Source organism: Panthera pardus, unplaced genomic scaffold, assembly GCF_024362965.1.
Source record: "Panthera pardus isolate Hobbes unplaced genomic scaffold, ASM2436296v1 HiC_scaffold_13, whole genome shotgun sequence".
NCBI classification, from domain to species: Eukaryota; Metazoa; Chordata; class Mammalia; order Carnivora; family Felidae; genus Panthera; species Panthera pardus.
In genome coordinates this window covers 193,296,258-193,317,034 of record NW_026526688.1, presented here as the reverse complement: position 1 = coordinate 193,317,034, position 20,777 = coordinate 193,296,258, and the positions used below count along the sequence as shown (strand labels likewise).

Here is a 20,777-nt window from a genome sequence, read left to right as displayed (position 1 = left end):
AAACTGGTGTAGACATACGATGGAAAAGTATTCAGCATTAAAAGGGAAAGAAATTCAGGGTACCTGGTTGGCTCAGTCAGTAGAATGTGTGACTCTTGATCTCACAGTCGTGAGTTTGAGCATCATGTTGGACATAAGAAAGGAAGGAAGGAAGGAAGGAAGGAAGGAAGGAAGGAAGGAAGGAAGAAAAGGGAGGAAGGAACGAAGGAAGGAAGGAAGGAAGGAAGGAAGGAAGGAAGGAAGGAAGAAGAGGGAGGAAGGAACGAAGGAAGGAAGGAAGGAAGAAAAGGGAGAAAGAAAGAAAGAAAGAAAGAAAGAGGAAGGAAGGAAGGAAAGAAGGAAGAAAAGGGGGAAAGAAAGAAAGAAAGAAAGAAAGAAAGAAAGAAAGAAAGAAAGAAAGAGGAAGGAAGGAAGGAAGGAAGGAAGGAAGGAAGGAAGGAAGAAAAAGATTTGGAGGCACCTGGGTGGCTTAATGATTTAAGTGTTTGACTTCAGCCCAGGTCATGATCTCACAGTTCATGAGTTCGAGCCCCACGTTGGGCTCTGTGCTAACAAAGCAGAGCCTGCTTCAGATCCTCTGTCTCCCTCTCTCTCTGCTCCTCCCTGCCCCCTCTCATAAATAAACAAACATTTAAAAAAAAGATTTATTTTTTTAACAAAAAGATTTGGATATGCCAATTATATCTCAATAAAACTAAAAACAAATTTTTAATATGAAATTTATTGCTAAATTGGTTTCCATACAACACCCAGTGCTAATCCCAACAAGTGCCCTCCTCAATACCCCTCACCCACCCTCCCGTCCCTCCCATCCCCCATCAACCCTCAGTTTGTTCTCAGTTTTTAAGAGTCTCTTATGGTTTGGCTCACTCCCTCTCTAACCTCTTTTTTTCTTTTCCTTCCCCTCCCTCATGGTCTTCTGTTAAGTTTCTCAGGATCCACATAAGACAGAAAACGTATCTGTCTTTCTCTGTATGACTTATTTCACTTAGCATAACACTCTCCAGTTCCATCCACATTGCTACAAAAAGCCATATTTCATTCTTTCTCATTGCCACGTAGTATTCCGTTGTGTATATAAACCACAATCTCTTTATCCATTCATCAGTTGATGGACATTTAGGCTCTTTCCATAATTTGCCTATTGTTGAAAGTGTTGCTATAAACATTGGAGTATAAGTGCCCCTATGCATCAGCACTCCTGTATCCCTTGGGTAAATTCCTAGCAGTGCTATCACTGGGTCATAGGGTAGATCTATTTTTAATTTTTTGAGGCACCTCCACACTGTTTTCCAGAGTGGCTGCACCAGTTTGCATTCCCACCAACAGTGCAAGAGGGTTCCCGTTTCTCCACATCCTCTCCAGTATCTATAGTCTCCTGATTTGTTCATTTTAGCCACTCTGACTGGCATGAGGTGATATCTCACTGTGGTTTTGATTTGTATTTCCCTGATGAGGAGCGACATTGAGCATCTTTTCATGTGCCTGTTGGCCACCTGGATGTCTTCTTTGGGCAAGTGTCTATTCATGTTTTCTGCCCGTTTCTTCACTGGATTATTTGTTTTTCGGTTGTGGGAGTTTGGTGAGCTCTTTATAGATTTTGGATACTAGCCCTTTGTCTGATATGTCTTTTGCAAATATCTTTTCCCATTCCATTGGTTGCCTTTTAGTTTTGTTTTAAAAAGGAAATTTTAGGGGCGCCTGGGTGGCTCAGTCGGTTGAGTGGCCGACTTCGGCTCAGGTCATGATCTCGCGGTCCGTGAGTTCGAGCCCCGCGTCGGTCTCTGTGCTGACAGCTCGGAGCCTGGAGCCTGTTTCAGATTCTGTGTCTCCCTCTCTCTGACCCTCCCCTGTTCATGCTCTCTCTCTGTCTCAAAAATAAATAAACGTTAGAAAAAAAATTAAAAAAAAATAAAATAAAAAGGAAATTCTAGTTTTAAAAAGGAAATCCTAATAGATACAGAAAAAAACATTTGACAAAATTCCGTTTTTTTGGGTGGGGAGGGGAGACATTATAAAGCCTTTTTAATAAACACATACATACATACATACATACATACATACATACATACATACAAAGCTGTAAAAAGGAAATCCTAACAGATACAGGAAAAACATTTGACAAAATTCCTTTGGGGTGGGGGGACATTCTAAAACCTTTATTTAGCATCAGGTAGATTATTTCATTATAACACTTGTTAACTTCAAGACAGCAATTAAAATAATTTAGTGGCAGCTATCTAAAGCCCCTTGGAGCAAGATGTCTGCCTACCGTTGGGTGGAGAAGTACCGTAAGATTAACATCCTCCAATAAAGCAGCAAAGCCATACAGTAAGTCTCCATACACATTTTAAGTACATGGGTGCCTTGCAAACTTGAAATGCACATATAGTTTGGTACTTATATCTGATACATGAGTGCAACTTAATGTCTCTCGTGGCATTTGCCGCAAAAGTTGAAGCGTTTAGAAATGTTTGTCGTTACGTAATGATGGTGATTAGAATCTATTTCTAGGGCATTTTGATGAATTGCTAGATTTTATACAAATTTTTAATTCAAACACCTTTTAATTCTAAGGACCTTGATTACAGAAAATTGTAAGAGTAAATTTAGAGCACGAAGGTACCTTTTCCAGTTGAATTCTTTGGAATTTCCAAATCAGGAGCACCTATTCTGATTATTCTGGTGTGTTTTTTTGTTTTTGTTTTTGTTTCTTTTTGGAAGTGGGAAGGAGTAAAATTGAGAGGATTAGTATGAAGGAAAGCTGTCTTTTTTTTTTTTTTTTTTTTTTTGGAGGGAAATAGCTTTTATTTAGAATAATTTTGTATTTCCAAAAGAATTACAGAAATGTTACTCAGTTTCCATACACCCTTCACCCAGCTTCCCCAAGTATAAACAAATTACTGCCATAAACTATTAAAACCAGGAGATTAATGTTGATAAAAATACCTTAATCTACAAACCTGATTCAAATTTTGACAATTGTCTTTTTGTGGTCCAGGATCCTATGTTGCTTTGAGGCTTCATATCTCCTTGGTCTCCACCCATCTGGGAAAGTTCCTCAGTCTGTCTTTATCCTTCTTGACGTTGACAAGTTTCAAGAATACTAGCTAGTTATTTTAAATAAGTCTCTCAACTTGAGTTTGTCTGATATTTTCTCATGATTTAGATTCAAATTACATGTTAAGAAAAATATTTATTTATTTATTTATTTATTATTTTATTTACTTTTACTTTTTAGATTTACATCCAAATTAGTTAGCATATAGTGCAACAATTATTTCAGGAGTAGATTCCTTACTACCCCTTACCCATTTAGCCCATCCCCCTTCCCACAACCCCTCCAGTAACCCTTAGTTTGTTCTCCGTATTTATGAATCTTTTCTGTTTTGTCCCCCTCCCTGTTTTTATATTATTTTTGTTTCCCTTCCCTTATGTTCATCTGCTTTGTCTCTTAAAGTCCTCATATAATTTTTGTCTTTCTCTGACTAATTTCACTTAGCATAATACCCTCCAGTTCCATCCACGTAGTTGCAAATGGCAAGATTTCATTCTTATTGATTGCTGAGTAATACTCCGTTGTATATATATAGCACATCTTCTTTATCCATTCATCCATCGATGGACAGTTGGGCTCTAGGAAAGCTGTCTTTTTAACATAGTCTTTGCAAAATGGCATAATCCTCTCTACATTTGAGTGCATACACATTGTATAGAAGAGGTCTAAACACTTCAAAGTTACATCTAAAACATTCATGATAAAAACTCATAAATTAGGCATAGAAGGAATGTACCTCAATGTAATAAAGGCCATCTATGACAAGCCCACAGCTAACATCATACTCAATGGTGAAAAGTTGAAAGCTTTTCCTCTAAGATCAGGAGCAAGATGATGCTGCCCACTCTTACCTTTCCTATTCGACATAGTACTAGAAGGCTAGCTAGAGCCATCAGGCAAGAAAAAGAAATAAAAAGTATCCAAATTGGAAAAAAAAAAAAAGTAAAATTGTCTCTACTTGCAGATGCTATGATTTTTTTTCTTAATTTTTTTAATGTTTATTTATTTTTGAAGAAAAGAGAGATAGAGCATGAGTAGGGGAGGGGCAGACAGAGAGAGGGAGACACAGGATCCAAAATGGGCTCCAGGCTCTGAGCTGTCAGCACAAAGCCCAATGTGGGGCTTGAACTCACGAACCGCAAGATCATGACCTGAAGTTGGAAGCTTAACCGACTGAGCCACCCAGGTGCCCTACAGACGTAATCCTGACGACTCAACTAAAAAATTGGGAGACCTAATCAATGAATTTAGTGAAGTTGCAACATACAAAGTTAACATACAAAAATCGGTAGTGTTTCTTTACAGTAGCCATAAGTTTCCCAAAAAAGAAATAAAGAAATTGATCCCATTTACAATAGTATCAAGAACACTAAAATACTTAGGAATAAATTTAACTAAGCAAGTGAAAGACCTGTACTCTGAAAAGTATGACAGTGATGAAAGGAATCAAAGATACAAACAAATGTAAAGCTATCACATGTTCATGGATTGGGAGAGTTAATATTATTAAAATGTGACTACTACCAAAAGCCATCTGTAGATTCAATACAATCTCTATAAAGGTTTCAATGACACTTGCTACAGAAGTAGAAAAAAACACTCCTAAAATTTATGTGGAACCACAAAAGATGCAAAAAGCCAAAGTAATCCTGAGAAAGAACAAAACAGGAGGCATCACTCTTTGATTTCAAGCCATATTATAAAGCTTATAGTCATCAAAACAGCATGGTACTGGCATTAAAAACAGACAAATAGGTCAATGGAGTAGAATGGGCAGTACAGAAATAAACCCAAGCATATATGGTCAACTAATATTTGACAAGGGAGGGACACCTGGGTGGCTCAGTCTGTTGAGCATCAGACTTTGAGTCAGGTCATGATCTCACGGTTTGTGGGATCGAGCCCCATGTCAGGCTGTGTGCTGACAGCTCAAAGCCTGAAGCCTGCTTTGGATTCTGTGTCTCCCTCTTTCTCTCCCTTCCCCCGCTCATGCTGTCTTTCTCTCTCTCAAAAATAAACAAACATTCAAAACAAACTTTTTTTTAATTTGACAAGGGAGCCAAGAATACTCAGTGAAGAAAAGACAGTCTCTTCAATAAATGGTGCTAGGATAATTAGATATTCACATGTAAAAGAATGAAAGTGGACCCATATCTCAAAATGGATTAAAGGCTTAAATGTAAGACCCGAAACCACGAAACTCCTAGGAAAAAAAAAATACAAAAAAAGCCCCTTGACATGGGGGCTGGTAGTGAGTTTTTGGAGATGATACCAAAACACAAGCAACAGAATCAAAATGGAATTTTTTACCTAGGCTTACAGAAGCTTGTTCCATACTAATTGGTTTACAAATCAGTATTCAGCTTGTTCTGACTCTGGATGTCTCTGGAGGTTGCAGACGAGGCCAAGAACGCAATCATTTGGAAGCTTGACTAAGCAGGAGGGTTTGCTCCCAAGGTGGTTTATTCTTCTGCCCGGCGAGAGCTGCTGGCGGGAAGCCTCAGTTCAGAGGCTCCCCACAAAGCTGCTTGAGTGTCCTCATGACACGACAGCGGATTTCCCCCAAAGCACGTATCCGGGAGGAAACAAGGAGGAAGCCACGGTGCCCTTTCCTGACCTAGAGCCAGAAGCTACATACCTATACTCATAATCCTCAATTCCAATGAAGGAAGTCATTGAGTGCAGCGCCCCCAGAACGGGAGGAGAACCAGGGTCCGCTTCTGGAAGCAGGACTGGCAACAGATTTGTAGGCTTCTGAAATCATGACACTTGTCTCCAAAAGCCACCTCTCCTCTCTTTTGCGTGTTTCTCCCCTGGAAGCGACGTGTTCCTAAAACTGCCCTTTGAAATCGTGTGCAAGGTGAGGCCCCGTCCCCGTACTCCATGCGCGCTCTTGTCTGCTCAGACCCTTCCTCAGTATTTTTATGCTCAAGGTGGATTTAGTCTTTCTGGCAGAGGTTACGGATTATTTGTAGCTCTTCTTTTCTGTCTTCTCTGCCGTATTTCTCAGTCTGTCTCTGCTCACCGCGAAGCAGAAGAGGGGCACAAGTGAGAAACGTCACACACTGAAATTAGGGCACTTTTTTCTTTTTTTACTTTTTTGACGATTTTGGAATTCTCTGTCTTCAAGTTTCGCTGAGAGCTTGGTCACCACGTAGATTCACTTCCCCTTCTCATTGTTGTGTATATTTGGGAAGAAATATTAAGAGACAGGTAACCAGGCAACCACCTGTGCAAATCTCCACGGGATTTTAAAAGACATTGCTTAGGGGGCGCCTGGGTGGCTCAGTCAGTTAAGCATCCGACTTCAGCTCAGGTCATGATCTCACGGCTTGGGGGTTCAAGCCCCATGTCGGGCTCTGTGCTGACAGTTGGAACCTGCTTTAGATTCTGTGTCTCCCTCTCTGTCTGCCTCTCTGCCCCTCCCCTGCATTATCTTTAAATTATTTATCTTTAAATAAACATTTTTAAAGATATTGTTCATTAATGGGCACTGGGCTTCAATCTAAAAAAAGAAAAGTGGTGGAGGAGAAAGAGAAGAAGGAGAAAAGTAAGGTGGAGAAGGAGAGGAGGAAGAAAGAAAAGGAGAAAAAATTTGGAAACTACACAAACAAAATTAATATGCTTCAGCGAACATTTGTGATTACAGACCCAGTACTTAGAATTTTTATGAATTCTAAGTCCGATAATTCTCACAAAACCCTAAGAGGTAAGCTCTGTTAAATATCGCCATCTGATGGGTGAGAAAAACAAGGATTAGAACAGTAGGTAAGGTCGGGCGTCTGAGTGGCTCAGTCGGTTAAGCTTCAGCTCAGGCCATGATCTCATGGTTCATGGGTTCGAGCCCCGCGTGGGGCTCTGTGCTGACAGCCCAGAGCCTGGAGCCTGCTTTGGATTCTGTGTCTCTGTCTTTCCCTGCCCCTCCCCCACTCATGCTCTGTCTCTCTTTTTTTGTCCCTCTCTCTCTCTAAAATAAATAAACATTAAAAAAATTTTTTAAAAAAAGAACGATAGGTAAGCTCCCCGAAGGCAGGCAGGCAGTGCAGGGAGCTGGGAGGCAAGACCCAGTAGCCTGAGCGGAGTGTGGACACAGCTGTCCATGTCGTGTCCTGGGGTCCGTGCCGGTCGGAAGGTTAACATACTACATAACTTCTGGGCCCAAGTACTTTAACTAAATGTGGAAGAATGCATGCCATCAGAGGAGGCCAGAATTGTTGAGATTTCAGTAGCTTTGCGCAGCACACGTCTTCTGTCTTCAGCCCATTCTGATTTTGACATTTCCCAAGTACGTGGAGTAGTGAAAGACAAAAAACCCACCTGTTAAATATGAAAGGCCAGACAGCTTTAGGCCTTCATTTTAAAAAAAAAAGATAAACAGGGTGCCTGGGTGGCTCGGTGGATTGAGCGTCCGACCTCAGCTCAGGTCATGATCTCACAGTTCTTGGGTTCAAGCCCCACATCGGACTCTGTGCTGTCAGTGCAGAGCCTGCTTCAGATCCTCTGTTCCCCTCTCTCGGCCTCTCCCCAACTCACGCGTGCTGTCTCTCTCTCTCTCAAAAATAAATTAACATTTAAAAAACAAATTTAAAAAAAGGGACACAAAAAAAATTTTTAATTTAAAAAAGATAAACGGGGGTGCCTGGGTGGCTCAGTCGGTTGAGCATCCGACTTCGGGTCAGGTCATGATCTCGCAGTTCATGAGTTCAAGCCCTGTGTCAGACTCTGTGCTGACAGCTCAGAGCCTGGAGCCTACTTCCGATTCTGTGTCTTCCTCTCTCTCTGCTCCTCCCCCTTGCTTGTGCTCGTTCTCTCCCTCGCTCTCTGTCTCTCAAAAATAAATAAATAGACATTTAAAAAGATAAACAAAAGGATGGGGCCCCTGAGTGGCTCCGTCGTTTAGGCGGCTGACTTTGGCTCAGGTCATGATCTCACGGTTGGTGAGTTCGAGCCCTGCATCGGGCTCTGTGCTGACAACTTGGAGCCTAGACCCTGCTTTGGAATCTGTGACTCCCCCTCCCTCTCTGTCCCCTCCCCAGCTCACTCTTTGTCTCTGTCTCTCAAAAAATAAATAAACGTTAAAAAATTTTTTTTAAAAATAAACAAAAGGAAAAGGTAACTTTATTATAAGATACATTGTTTGATGAATTTAATGTCATTATTATTTTTCTAAGGAAACTAGTAATCTTAACGGATCTTTTTCCATCTGTTTAATCCGCTGCAGGATGAACAATTGCTGATTAGTGCTACAGAGGCCGAGGCTTTTCTGTGGGGCTTAGATCACGCAGCTGCGGATTTTGTGGCAGTCAGACCTGCAGATTATGAAAGCGCCCACGTCCGACTACAGATGGAAAAAGAACTCCTGTTCGTGCCCAGCAGGCTGACAGGTACCTGCTTTTTTTGCCTTCTTGCTCAGCGTGGGCATCTTCGTTTTCCTTCAGATGAAATATGGCTGGTGTCTGAGGATGCCCAATTTCTAATCTGAGTTAGTCATCAAGAAATACCTTTTGGGGCCCCTGGGTGGCTTGGTCAGTTAAGCATCCGACTCTTGGTTTCGGCTCAGGTCATGATCTCACAGTTTCGTAGCTTGGAGCCCCACATTGGGCTCCAAGCTGACAGCACAGAGCCTGCCTGGGATTCTCTGTCTCCCTCTCTCTCTCCCTCTCTCTCTCCCTCTCTCTCTCTCTCTCTGCCCCTCCCCCACTTGCACTATCTCTGTCTCTCTCAAAATAAAAAAATAAACTTTAAAAACAAAAAGAAGAAATGCCTTCAGGTGAAGCTAAAATAAAGAACATGAGAAAATGCCCATTGAACAAACGCTCACTGATAGACTAGCAAAAGAAATACCAGGATGTTGTGGGGGTCCCCGCATCAAATCAGCAACCTGTGCTGGGGACGGAGAACATGTGAGACTCTGAGATTCTGAGATTCGGGCTGTGAGAAGGAAACTCTCTCTGCTTCATCCTCTACCCACTCAACCTTTCTAGAACACTTCTGTGACCAGACATGTGTGGGTTTCTTCCCACACTGACCAACTCTCCAACACCAGCCAGATATCCTATAGCTTACTACCTGCCTGGGGCTAACGCAGACCCCACAAATAAGGGCTCGGCCCCACACGACTACTGTCTACCTCAGACACCAGCCTCAAGCAGTGGGTCCCCACGTTACCCACACTTGTGCTCGATTTTGCCACAAACTGGGGGCTCCGTGACCCCCTCCTCAGCTTTGATCATTTGCTGTAACAGGTGCATAGTAGTCAGAGAAATACTTCTACTTGCTGGTTGATCATGTAAGAAAGGATATGAGAGAGCACACACGTGAAGAGATTCACAGGGCAAGGCACGAGGTGGGGGACACGGAGCTTCCATGCACCTCCGCACATTCGGCAACCAGGCAGCTCTTCAGACTCCTTCACTTAGGACGTCTATGGAAGCTTCTTACATAGACACGATCATTGTAGACCAAATCACTGCCATTAATGAAATCTGTAGTCCCTCTCCTCTCCCAGAGGTGGGATGGAGGGCACGGCTGCTGAAAGTCCCAACCTTCTACTCACAAGCCTGCCTGCCAGACCAGCCTGAGACTCTCCAGGAGCCCCCAGCCACCAGGCATGTCACTGTCACGCAAAAGGATGTTATCACGTGAGCGTTCTGAGGGAGCTGCAAAGCAGGTTGGCTGAGGTTCCTCACCTCAGGGAGGTGGAGGTCAGGAATGGTTAAGGGTGCTGGAGCCAGGACCACTGGATTAACTCCTAGTGACTGCCCCTTGCTGAGTTTCTGGCCTGGGCTTCCCTTTGCTCTTTTCTCACCTGGAATTTTCTTTCCTCCTGAGAGTGCCTGAGGGACCTCCCCAGTTACTTAACTGGTAGTTCACACTTAAAATGGCAGGGCGGGGGTGCCTAGGTGGCACAGTCGTTTGAGCGTCCCACTGTGGTTCAGATCATGATTTCGCAGTTCGTGAGTTCAAGCCTCACGTCAGGCTCTGTGCTGACAGCTCGGAGCCTGAAGCCTGCTTCGGATTCTCTCTGTCTGTCTGTCTCTCTCTCTCTCTGCCCCTCCACTGCTTGTGCTTTCCCCCTCTCTCACAAAAATAAGTAAATAAATATTTTTTAAAAATTAAAATGGCATGGCACAAAAACAGACACTCAGATCAATGGAACAGAATAAAGAACCCAGAAATGGACCCACAAACATATGACCAACTAATCTTTGACAAAGCAGGAAAGAATATCCAATGGAATAAAGACAGTCTCTTTAGCAAGTGATGCTGGGAAAACTGGACAGTGACATGCAGAAGAATGAACTGGGACCACTTTTTTACACCCTACACAAAAATAAACTCAAAATTGATAAAAGACCTCAATGTAAGACAGGAAGCCATCAAAATCCTCGAGAAGAAAGCAGGAAAAAAACCTCTTTGACCTGGGCCACAGCAACTCTTTACTCACTCAACACGTCTCCAGAGGCAAGGGGAAAAAAAGTAAAAATGAACTACAGGGATCTCATCCCCAAAATAAAAAGCTTCTACACAGCAAAGGAAACAATCAGCAAAACTAAAAGGCAACTGACAGAATGGGAGAATATATTTGCAAATGACGTATCAGATAAAGGATTAGTATCCAAAATCTACAAAGAACTTATCAAACTCATCACCCAGAAAAAAATCCAGTGAAGAAATGGGCAAAAGACATGAATAGACACTTCTCCCAAGAAGACATCCAGATGGCCAACCAACACATGAAAAAATGCTCAACATCACTCATCATCAGGGAAATACAAATCAAAACCACAATGAGATACCACCTCATACCTGTCAGAATGGCTAACATTAACAACTCAGGCAACAATAGATGTTGGCGAGGATGCGGAGAAAGAGGATCTCTTTTGCATTGTTGGTGGGAACGCAAGCTGGTGCAGCCACTCTGGAAAACAGTAGGGAGGTTCCTCAAAAAACTAAAAATAGAACTACCCTATGACCCAGCAATAGCACTACTAGGCATTTGTGCAAGGGATACTGGTGTGCTGTTTCGAAGGGGCACGTGCACCCCCATGTTTATAGCAGCGCTGTCAACAACAGCCAAAGTATGGAAAGAGCCCAAATGTCCATTGATGGATGAGTGGATAAAGAAGATGTGGTATATATGTACAATGGAGTATTACTCAGCAATCAAAAAGGATGAAATCTTGCCATTTGCAACTACGTGGATGGAACTGGAGGGTATTATGTTAAGCGAAATTAGTCAGAGAAAGACAAATATATGACTTCACTCATATGATGACTTTAAGAGACAAAACAGATGAACATAAGGGAAGGGAAGCAAAAATATAAAAACAGAGAGGGGGACAAAACAGAATAGACTCATAAATATGGAGAACAAACAGAGGGTTACTAGAGGGTTGTGGGAGGAGAAATGGGCTAAATGGGTAAGAGGCATTAAGGAGTCTACTCCTGAAAACGTTGTTGCACTATATGCTAACTAACTTGGATGTAAATTTTAAAAATAAAAAATAAATTTAATTTAATTTAATTTAAATAAAATAAAATAAATTAATGAAAAGAAAAGAAAAGAAAAGAAAAGAAAAGAAAAGAAAAGAAAAGAAAAGAAAAAAGAAAAGAAAAGAAAAGGCAGGGTGGTTTGAGAACCTCTTGAGACTGAAAAGGGGGTCCTGCCCTTACCTTACCTGGAAGCTAGATTTCTTTTCAGTTTTCATGTCCTGAGTTCCAATTAAAAGCCCAGCCGAGGGGCGCCTGGGTGGCTCAGTCGGTTAAGCGGCCGACTTCGGCTCAGGTCACAATCTTGCGGTCCGTGAGTTCGAGCCCCGCGTCGGGCTCTGTGCTGACAGCTCAGAGCCTGGAGCCTGTTTCAGATTCTGTGTCTCCCTCTCTCTCTGCCCCTCCCCTGTTCATGCTCTGTCTCTCTCTGTCTCAAAAATAAATAAACGTTAAAAAAAAATTTTTTTTTAATAAAAAAATAAAAAATAAATTAAAAAAATAAAAAAAAATAAAAGCCCAGCCGAAGATAAATTGTTGTTTAATTTTGATAGTTAATTTTGAATCACGTGTGTTCAATGTATTTGTTGGACATGGCGCAGGGTGGGGGTGGGGGGGTGTGCTGCCTGGGTGGCTCAGTCGGTTAAGCGATCGACTTTGGCTTGGGTCATGATCTCACGGTTCGTGAGTTCGAGCCTGGCGTCTAGCTCTGTGCTGACAGCTTAGAGCCTGGATCCTGCTTCGGGTTCTGTGTCTCTGTCTCTGTCTGTTCCTCCTCTACCTGCACTGTCTCTCTCGCACTGTCTCTCTCTCTCTCTCTCTCTCTCTCAAATAAAGATTTAAAAAAATAATAATAATAAGCAGCTGGGAAACGTGCCCAAAGCTGACACCTTTGCCATAATAGTAACAGTGAACGCATCCTGTGCTCTCCCGCCAACAGGCACCTTTCTAAGCACTTGCTATGTATCCACAAATCTGCTCCCACACCAGGGCTAGAGAAGTCATCTCTTTCATTTTACAGATGAAAAAGCAGAAGCCCAGAGAAGTTAGGGAACTAGTCCAAGACCTTGAATCTAGTGACGTGAGGGAGGCACGTTTCTGAGCGGGGTGGCCAGCTGCAGAGGCCACACGTCTGGCACAATGCGTCCTGATGCCCTTTGGGGGAGTGGAGAAACGCATTTGCAGCAACCTCAGCCAAGGAGGAACTTCCTCACCTGCGTCTGTGTGCAGAGGACTCTCACTTCCAGGCCTGTCGCTGGAGCCCCCTGAGTTGGGAGTGGAGGTTTCACCCCAGGGGCCCGCTCAGACAAGGGGTGGGGGGGTTGCTCGTGGAAGAGGCCTAAACTGTCCCGGCTGCACGGGGGTCCTGCTCTGAGCGGGGATCCAATCACAGATCCTTCTCCCACTCGCACTGGCCCACGGGGGGGGCCCTGTGAGGAGGTGACCCTGGCCTAGCCAACAGGAGTCGGGGAGCCACACAGCCCCAGCTCCTCCTCCGCAAGGTATGACCTTGAGTGAGCTCCTCTATTCCGGGGTGCCTCGCCTGAAGTCAGCAGGAAATGAGACGCTCCTATGACATGACCCTGGACGTTTAGTTTTCCTTTGAGCACTGAGAAAATGACATGAGTGAATTACCTGTGCTGTGACCAGCACATAGCAGGAGATCAGAAATAATAGTAATTTCTGTTACTGGTGCTGTCGTTCTTGTCACTGTTTGGAGAACGGTTGCCAAAGTCGAGTGTGTTAGCCAATGTCAAGGCTTCTACTTACACGTATTTTTAATCTCTTCCTTCCCTGATCTAATTCTGTAAGTATGATCATGCGTACACAACATATAGGCATATGCAGGGTGGACGAGTGCTCAAAAACGTTCCCTTGAAAAGAGTTGAAGACCCCTGGGATTAGTGATGGGCCCCCGTCTAGCCATGCGAGGGGTGGGGAATAGAAAAAAAGGTTACAACAGTGGTTTGCCCCAGGTTTTCTAAGAACTCCGAGGTAGGTTCTTCCAGAACTACTGGCATTGGTTGCTTTTTTGCGGGGGAGTTTGGGAAGCAGAGTATCCAAATGGCCACACACAGGAGAATTGGCAGATTCGAGGATTTGGCGAGGTTTAGAGTGAGGTAATTATAAACAAAAGTGATTCTCCACCTTTCCTCTTAGCTCCCAAATTGGCTCCGGGCCCTCACAAATGCACCATCTTTTCTCACTTCTCCTCTGGCCTACTCTGCCCAAGCAGGCCCGGGGATCTTTCCAGAACTGAGAATCTGCTCGGTCACTCCCCAGGTAGAGCCTTCAGTGACCCACCCCCCTGGCCAGAACCCACTGCTGCTGGTGGCCTGAGAGGCCCTCCCTCCACCCTACTGCCCGGCACTGCTCACCACCCACTCGGTGCCCGCCCTGTGTTCCTCCCCCTCCCCTGTTCCCTGGGACACTCACACTCCCAGGTCCCCATCCCCAGCTCCTTCCTTCTCAACCCTCAAGTGCAAATGCATCGCCTCCGGAGAAAATCCTCCCTTGCTGCTCTGTTTCAAGTTTGTCTCCTTTTTTAAACTTCTTAACTTACAAAGCATTTTCTCATACTTTAGCTCATTTCATTCTCCCAAGAACCTTGTGAGTAGATACTCTCATCCCTTTTGTACGGAAGGAAAGAGTTCAAAGAAGGGCCCGGCCCTGGTTCTCTCCACCAGTGAGCCATGAAGGAGGTCCTCTGATTTGAATACTGCCGTCCCATGCTTTGCCACACTGGTGAGTTAGGTGTGGACTTATTTCATGATTCTGCAACATGATATTACGGGTGAACACGTTCCTCTTTTCCCTGGTTCTGCTTCTAGAAGTTAACATGGAGCATTTGCGGCTTCCAAGAATCTAAATGAAATCTCCAGTGGTTGTTTGAAGTCACCAAATTGCAGGGGCAAATGTTTAGGCTGGCACTAATGTTGCTTTTATTTGCTTCTGACCTATCTAGTGCCTACGTATAAAAAGCTTCCTGAGAACGCACAGCCCAGATATCTGGAAGACGAAGGCCTGTACATCGGCACAAGACCGGACGTGCCTCGCACCTGTCAGAACATCATGGAGAACAGGTTGCTGACACAGGAACCTGTAAGCACGCAGCCAGTGTCCCCCCACCCCCCCATCCTCCCTGTCCCCCGGCGGGCAACTCTTGGAGCTGCTTCTTCCTGTGGGGACAGTCACATCATGCTCATTTCCTCCTGCCTGTAGACAGTGGTTCAATATTTTTATTTGTCTCTCAGTACGTTTGGCGATCCTCAAACCGCACAACCTCTCCCCCCGCTTAAAACCCATCTTCCGTTGGCTGGGCTCGGGATTCTCCTGCTGAGTCAGATGTCCACAACCTTCATGCAATTCACAGAAATGTTTAATCATCCACGGATAGAAGGTTCTCCATTGTTTTGCTCCTATGGTTTTTTTCCTTCAATTTTTCATGCATAGAAAATACATTTTTTCTGAAGCACCCCTGTAAGCTTTTTGTTAACGCTTTTTTGGAAGGGAGTGAGGACTATATCTTAATTGTGGGGGGTGTTAGTGACGACTCAGTTGCTAATGGAAATGAGGCTTTTATTTTTTTTATTTAAAATTTTTTTTATGTTTATTTTTGAGAGAGACAGAGAAAGAGAGAGTGTGTGAGCAGGGGAGGGGCAGAGAGAGAGGAAGACACAGAATCCGAAGCAGGCTCCAGGCTCTGAGGTGTCAGCACAGAGTCTGACGCAGGGCTGGAACCCACGAACCACAGGATCGTGACCTGAGCCAAAGTTGACACTGAACCAACCGAGCCACCCAGGCGCCCCAGAAACGAGGCTTTTAAAGATCTATTGGGACAGGGGAAGGTGCATGAAATGTGTGTGTCGACCCAGAATTTTCTTGCAAGTGTTGTTTCTTTTGTAAACCATTTTCTGTCCAGTTAGAAGAAGACGTTGGGACGTCTGGGTGGCTCAGTCAGGTAGGCGTCCGACTTTGGCTCAGGTCATGATCTCACAGTCCGTGGGTTTGAGCCCCGTGTTGGGCTCTGTGCTGACAGCTCAGAGCCTGGAGCCTGCTTCAGATTCTGTGTCCCCCTCTCTCTCTGCCCCTCCTCCGTTCTCTCTTTCTCTTTCTCTCTCAAAAATAAATTAACATTTTTTTAAAAATTAAAAAAAAAAAAAAAGAATAAAATGTTGTCCATCCCTCTGCTTGACCTGCAGGGAAGAAGGTGGTTCGGAGACGATGGGCGAATCGTAGCACTGCCAAACCCCATCAAGCCATTTCCTTCAAGACCACCGGTGTTGACACAGGAGCAAGACTTCAGGGCAGAACTTGAAACATTGTACAAAAAGGTAAGCCCACCTTCCCTTTTTTTAAAAAGTTTATTTGGAGAGAGAGAGAGAGGGCAAGCCCACGTGGGGGAGGGGCAAAGAGAGGGAGAGACAGAACCCCAAGCAGGCTCTGCACTGTCAGCTCAGAGCCCAATGCGGGACTCGATCTCACGAATCCGTGAGATCACAACCTGAGTGGAGATAAGAGTCGGACTCTTAACCGACTGAGCCACCCAGGCACCTCCACCTCCCCATTTTTAATGCATGAATGTGCCTGAAAGTGCTTTGTTCTTTGGATAGCCTGGAGTGCTAAGTTCATAACATTGTACTTTGGTTGTTTAAGTTTCTCTACGTCACTCATAAAGAACAAACAGCAGGCGTGTTATATAAGAACAAGCCTACTATGCTCACCTACTTGCTTCTCAAACAAGGAATGAGCTCCCAGGTAGGAATGGCTAAGTCAGTGACTTTATCTGCGTATCCAGGTTAGCTGGCTTTATTTTTCTTCCTTTTTCTCTGCCATCTCACATATGCTGCAGGATTATTTCCCATTCATTGTCTCTTTATTATATAACTGGAGATTTTCTATCCTTGCAAATCCTTTCTACTGTGTTTTCTTAAGGCCAGGTAGCAAACAGCTTGACTTGAGTCCTGGCACTGACATTCACAGGGCAAACTTGGCCCTTAATTTCTCTGGGTCACAATCTCTTCATCTGTAGGATGGACATAATAACAGTATCTGCCTCTATGATGATTGTGCAGATTCGTTGAGACAGTACATTTGAGTGCTTAGATCAGAGCTCAGTAAGTGCTGGCTAGTGTTAAACAGACAGAGTTGCCTGCCTACGTGTTTAATTATATTACTCTTGCTTTCCTGAACTGCTGAGCAAAGATCACCACCTTCAGAAACCCATGTAGTTTTGGGGCACCTGGTGGCTCGGTTGGTTGGGCGTCCGACTTTGGCTCGGGTCATGATCTCGCAGTCCATGAGTTCAAGCCCCACATCAGGCCCTGCACTGACAGCTCAGAGCCTGGAGCCTGCTTCAGAGTCTGTCTCCCTCTTTCTCTGCCCCTCCCCTGCTCGCACTCTGTCTCTCTCTCAAAATAAAATAAAAACATTAAAAAAAATTAAAAAAAAAAAAAGAAACCCATGTAATTTTATGTTTGTAATATTTCACCATGGATACAGTGAAACAGAATGAGGGGATTTAATGATCATTCTGTAAAGCAAAGACATGGGTGCAAGTCAGGGCATCCGAACTGCCCTACTAACAACTACTTCGTGACTTTGGGAGGGTCCCATTTCCTTAATTAAAAAATAGGAACAATAATAGTCCTCTCTACCTCAGAGGATCATTGTGAGTATTAAGATAATGTAACTGTATGCCGTTTTAAAATTTTTTTCACATTTATTTATTTTTGAGAGAGCATGAGTGGGGGAAGGGCAGAGAGGGAGACACAGAATCTGAAGCAGGCTTCAGGTTCTGACCTGTCAGCAAAGAGCCCAATGCAGGGCTCAAACCCACGAACTACAAGATCATAACTTGCCCCGAAGTCGGACGCTCAACAGACTGAGCCATCCAGGCGCCCCGGCCCTTTATTTAAAATTACGAATTTCTGGGGCACCTGGGTGGCTCATTCAGTTAAGCGTCTGACTCTTGATTTTGGCTCAGGTCATGATCTCAGTTTGTAAGTTCGAGCCCTGCGTTGAGCTCTGCACCGACAGCTCTGAGCCTGCTTGGGATTCTCTCTCTCCCTCTTTCTCTGCCCTGCTCCTCCTCTCTCTCTCGCTAAAAAAATAAATAAATCAACATTTTCTAAAAACAAAAAAAAAATGTGAACTTCTATAAAATATTGTTGTTTTTACAGACAAGTTTTAATGAGTGGCTACTTTGTGCACAAACGTGATCATGGGAGTAGATTTGCAAAACAAGCACAAACCCAAGTCACTGTCCATGAGGGATTTGTCATCTGTTTGTTTCCACGCCAGATCTGTGACCTAATTAGTGATCGAGATAGTCTTCCCCTTGGGCACATATCCAGCAATATGTCAGTCTCCCTTCACTGTTCCATCCATTTCAGCAGGGCACACTGATATAATGAGACTCTATGGGTTACAGTGAGAAAATAGAAGAGTAAATACGGAGGGTGGGGTATTAGGGGAGCCAATTAATCTTACCTGTCTGCTTTAGAAGTTGTCAGCTAGCTGGGAAGCTGGGAATGGCACGGGGTCAGAGAGGGATGCAGGCATCAGTCGCACTATGGGAACAGCCGGACAGCAGAATGCCACGGGAACCCAAGACCGGACGGGCTTCCTGTTCCATCTCCCATGAATTAAGTCCTCGCCTGGACACAAGCCTGGTGAGTTCACCATGGGGACCGCTGAGGAAAACACGTGAGGCCAGTAAGCAGGCTTTCGGAAAAGAGCTAAGAAGGGGCAGCAGAGAACCCAGACCAATGGCTCTTGAGCTCCAGCTGGCTCTCTAGTCACATTCTTCCTTCTCTCTGGGGAAGAAGCCATGAGGATGGACAGTGGGGAGAAGCAAGGTGGCTTCTTCCCAATGCCTGTGAGACGGGAGATCTTCCCATCTTGTGTGCAGAAATGGGGAAGTCGGGAAAGAGAATAGTTCCACTAAGAGGGGGTTGATCATCCAGCATCACAGGAGCCAAAGGAGTTAGAGAAGGGAGAGATCCAAAGGGACTGGAGGTTCCCAAGGTCATTTCTTAGAGGGTCAGTCTCCCTTTACTGTTCCATCCATTTCAACAAAGTTACATGGCAAAGTATGAAGGATATGTTGGAGTGTGTGAGAAGGTGGCAGAAGGCTTTAAATTAGAGGGAGGAGATATTATACCCCCTCTCTGATCCCCCATCACACTTTACCTGCTAAGTTCGCTGTGGAATTGTATACCTCGTTCTTTTTTTGGAGTGTCATTGTGGAAACTTCCAGTGATTCAAAACATCATGCATTTCTTTCTGGATTGGTACTTTCACAATTTTATTTACTTCCTAACTTTTGCCTTTTCCTACATTTATTCAGATCTGTCCAATGCCAAAACCCGTTCTTCCACTGTTCCATGTCACAGGGTTGCCTTTAAGAACAAACGTTAAATGCGTATGGTCTATATTTTCAGCCCTCTATCCAAACATACCTTCCATCTGGGAGTTTTGACATGATGCGCGAGCAGAGAAGGAGATGAACGGGCAGAAATGGCTTCATTGACAGGTTATTAATGCATCTTCTCTCTCCTTCCCCCACTCCCCTGAAAGTGACGCAAGGGCAAAGACGGGGTTTTCTTCTTCTCTTAGCCCTAGCACTGAGCAGGAGGCTGGTACGCAAGGACACCTCAATCAAAGTACAAATTGAATATTATTAAAATGATTCAGCTGAGCTGAATGTGTCTAGAAGAGACCCCCCTCCTTATTCCTCTTCTCAGCTGTCTCTCCTGCAGAACAGTGGCTTTCCTGGGGTCTGGCTTAACCCTGGCATCCAAGTGATGGAAAACCAAGTCAGTGTGCCAACTGGGAATTGGCAATTCTTGGGGCCATTAATGGAGCCTTGGTGAATTTATGCCTCAGAGCTCTTAGGCTCGATGCTGACCCAGCAGGACTGACCAAATTCATCCCCCATTAGTATTTAGTAAAAATGTAATATTCTACTGTTCCTAATTTAAGACCTCTGTTAGAGACCGTTAAATATAGATTAATACTAGGGGTGCCTGGGTGGCTCAGTCCGTTGAGCGTCTGACCCTGGATTTCGGCTCAGGTCAGGAGCTCACAGTTTGTGAGATTGAGCCCTGTGTCAGGCTATGCGCTGACACTGTGGAGCCTGCCTGGGATTCTCTCCTCTCTCTCCCCCTCCCCTGCTTGCGTGCACTTGTGTGTGCAAGTTCGGACTCTCTCCCTCTCTCTCTCAAAATAAATAAGTAAATGTAAAAAATAGATTAATAATAAATAAATAAAATAGAGAAATACAAAAAGAGATCCGATATTGTGCAAAGAACAAAATTAAACTTCAAATGAGAAAGAATGCAATCGAATACCTCTTAAGAAGGAACTGTTCCAAAACTTCAAAAATAAAAATGCCAAGAGTGCATTGCACACATGGCATAAACAATATAAAATGCAGTTTGCCTAATCCTGATAGCAAAGTAGGGTTCGGGTTGTTGAAAGCATCCCAACAGCCTCCCTCCTTCCTCCCTCCTTCCTCCCTTCCTCACTTCCTCCCTCCCTCCCCTCCTCCCTTCCATCTTTGCTTCCTTCCCTCCTACCTTCCCTCTTTTATTTTTAATATTTCCATCCTTAAGTGAAAGTGCACTATATTCTCAGTTGTCCTACAGTCAGGGAGTACAGAGGTAGCAACATTCAAACAAGGCCTTAGCGAGACCGCCCCTAGCATGGGGTATGGGTAAACAGAAATGTCACGTGTTAGAGATTCTGTGAGGGGTGCCTGGCTGGCTCAGTTGGAGGAGTATGCAACTCTTGACCTCAGGGTTGTGAGTTTGAGCCCCGTGTTGGCCACAGAGTTTACTTAAAAAAAATAAATAAGTAAAAGGTTCTGGGATTTGAAGTTGACATGACATTCCTGAGGGACATTTGTGTAGGAGCCTCCCCTTTGCAAAACTGCTTACCATTTTGAGGCCTTCACCGTGATTCCAACCTCCTTGTTAATTACCACTTGAGAAGATTAGCACTTTCCCCTCTACCATACTCACCAATGTTTCCCAGAGCATTGGTCACCTACTAGGCTCTAAACTCTGCATTCATCAACACTCTTTGGTTGCAAATGACAGAAGCTAATGCAAAACTAACTTAAGCAAAGGGAGAACTTGGTGGCCCACATAACTGGGAAGGATCTGGAGATAAATCAGAAAATGAAAGGAGGGGATTTAGGAACCAGGACCTCAGGGGCTGAGAC

At 44.3% G+C, this 20,777-nt stretch overlaps 1 protein-coding gene across 7 annotated transcripts in view; it reads left to right on the top strand.

Annotated features, from left to right (window-relative positions):
- The window catches only part of CC2D2A (coiled-coil and C2 domain containing 2A), a 148,632-nt gene that overhangs the window by 41,355 nt on the left and 86,500 nt on the right, over positions 1-20,777 (top strand). For all 7 annotated transcript variants that reach the window (XM_053901680.1, XM_053901679.1, XM_053901678.1 and 4 more), the window contains 3 exons: positions 8,280-8,442; positions 14,514-14,650; positions 15,751-15,882. In XM_053901680.1, coding sequence (XP_053757655.1) covers positions 8,280-8,442; positions 14,514-14,650; positions 15,751-15,882 — 432 coding nt within the window. The remainder of the gene's footprint in view (positions 1-8,279; positions 8,443-14,513; positions 14,651-15,750; positions 15,883-20,777) is intronic.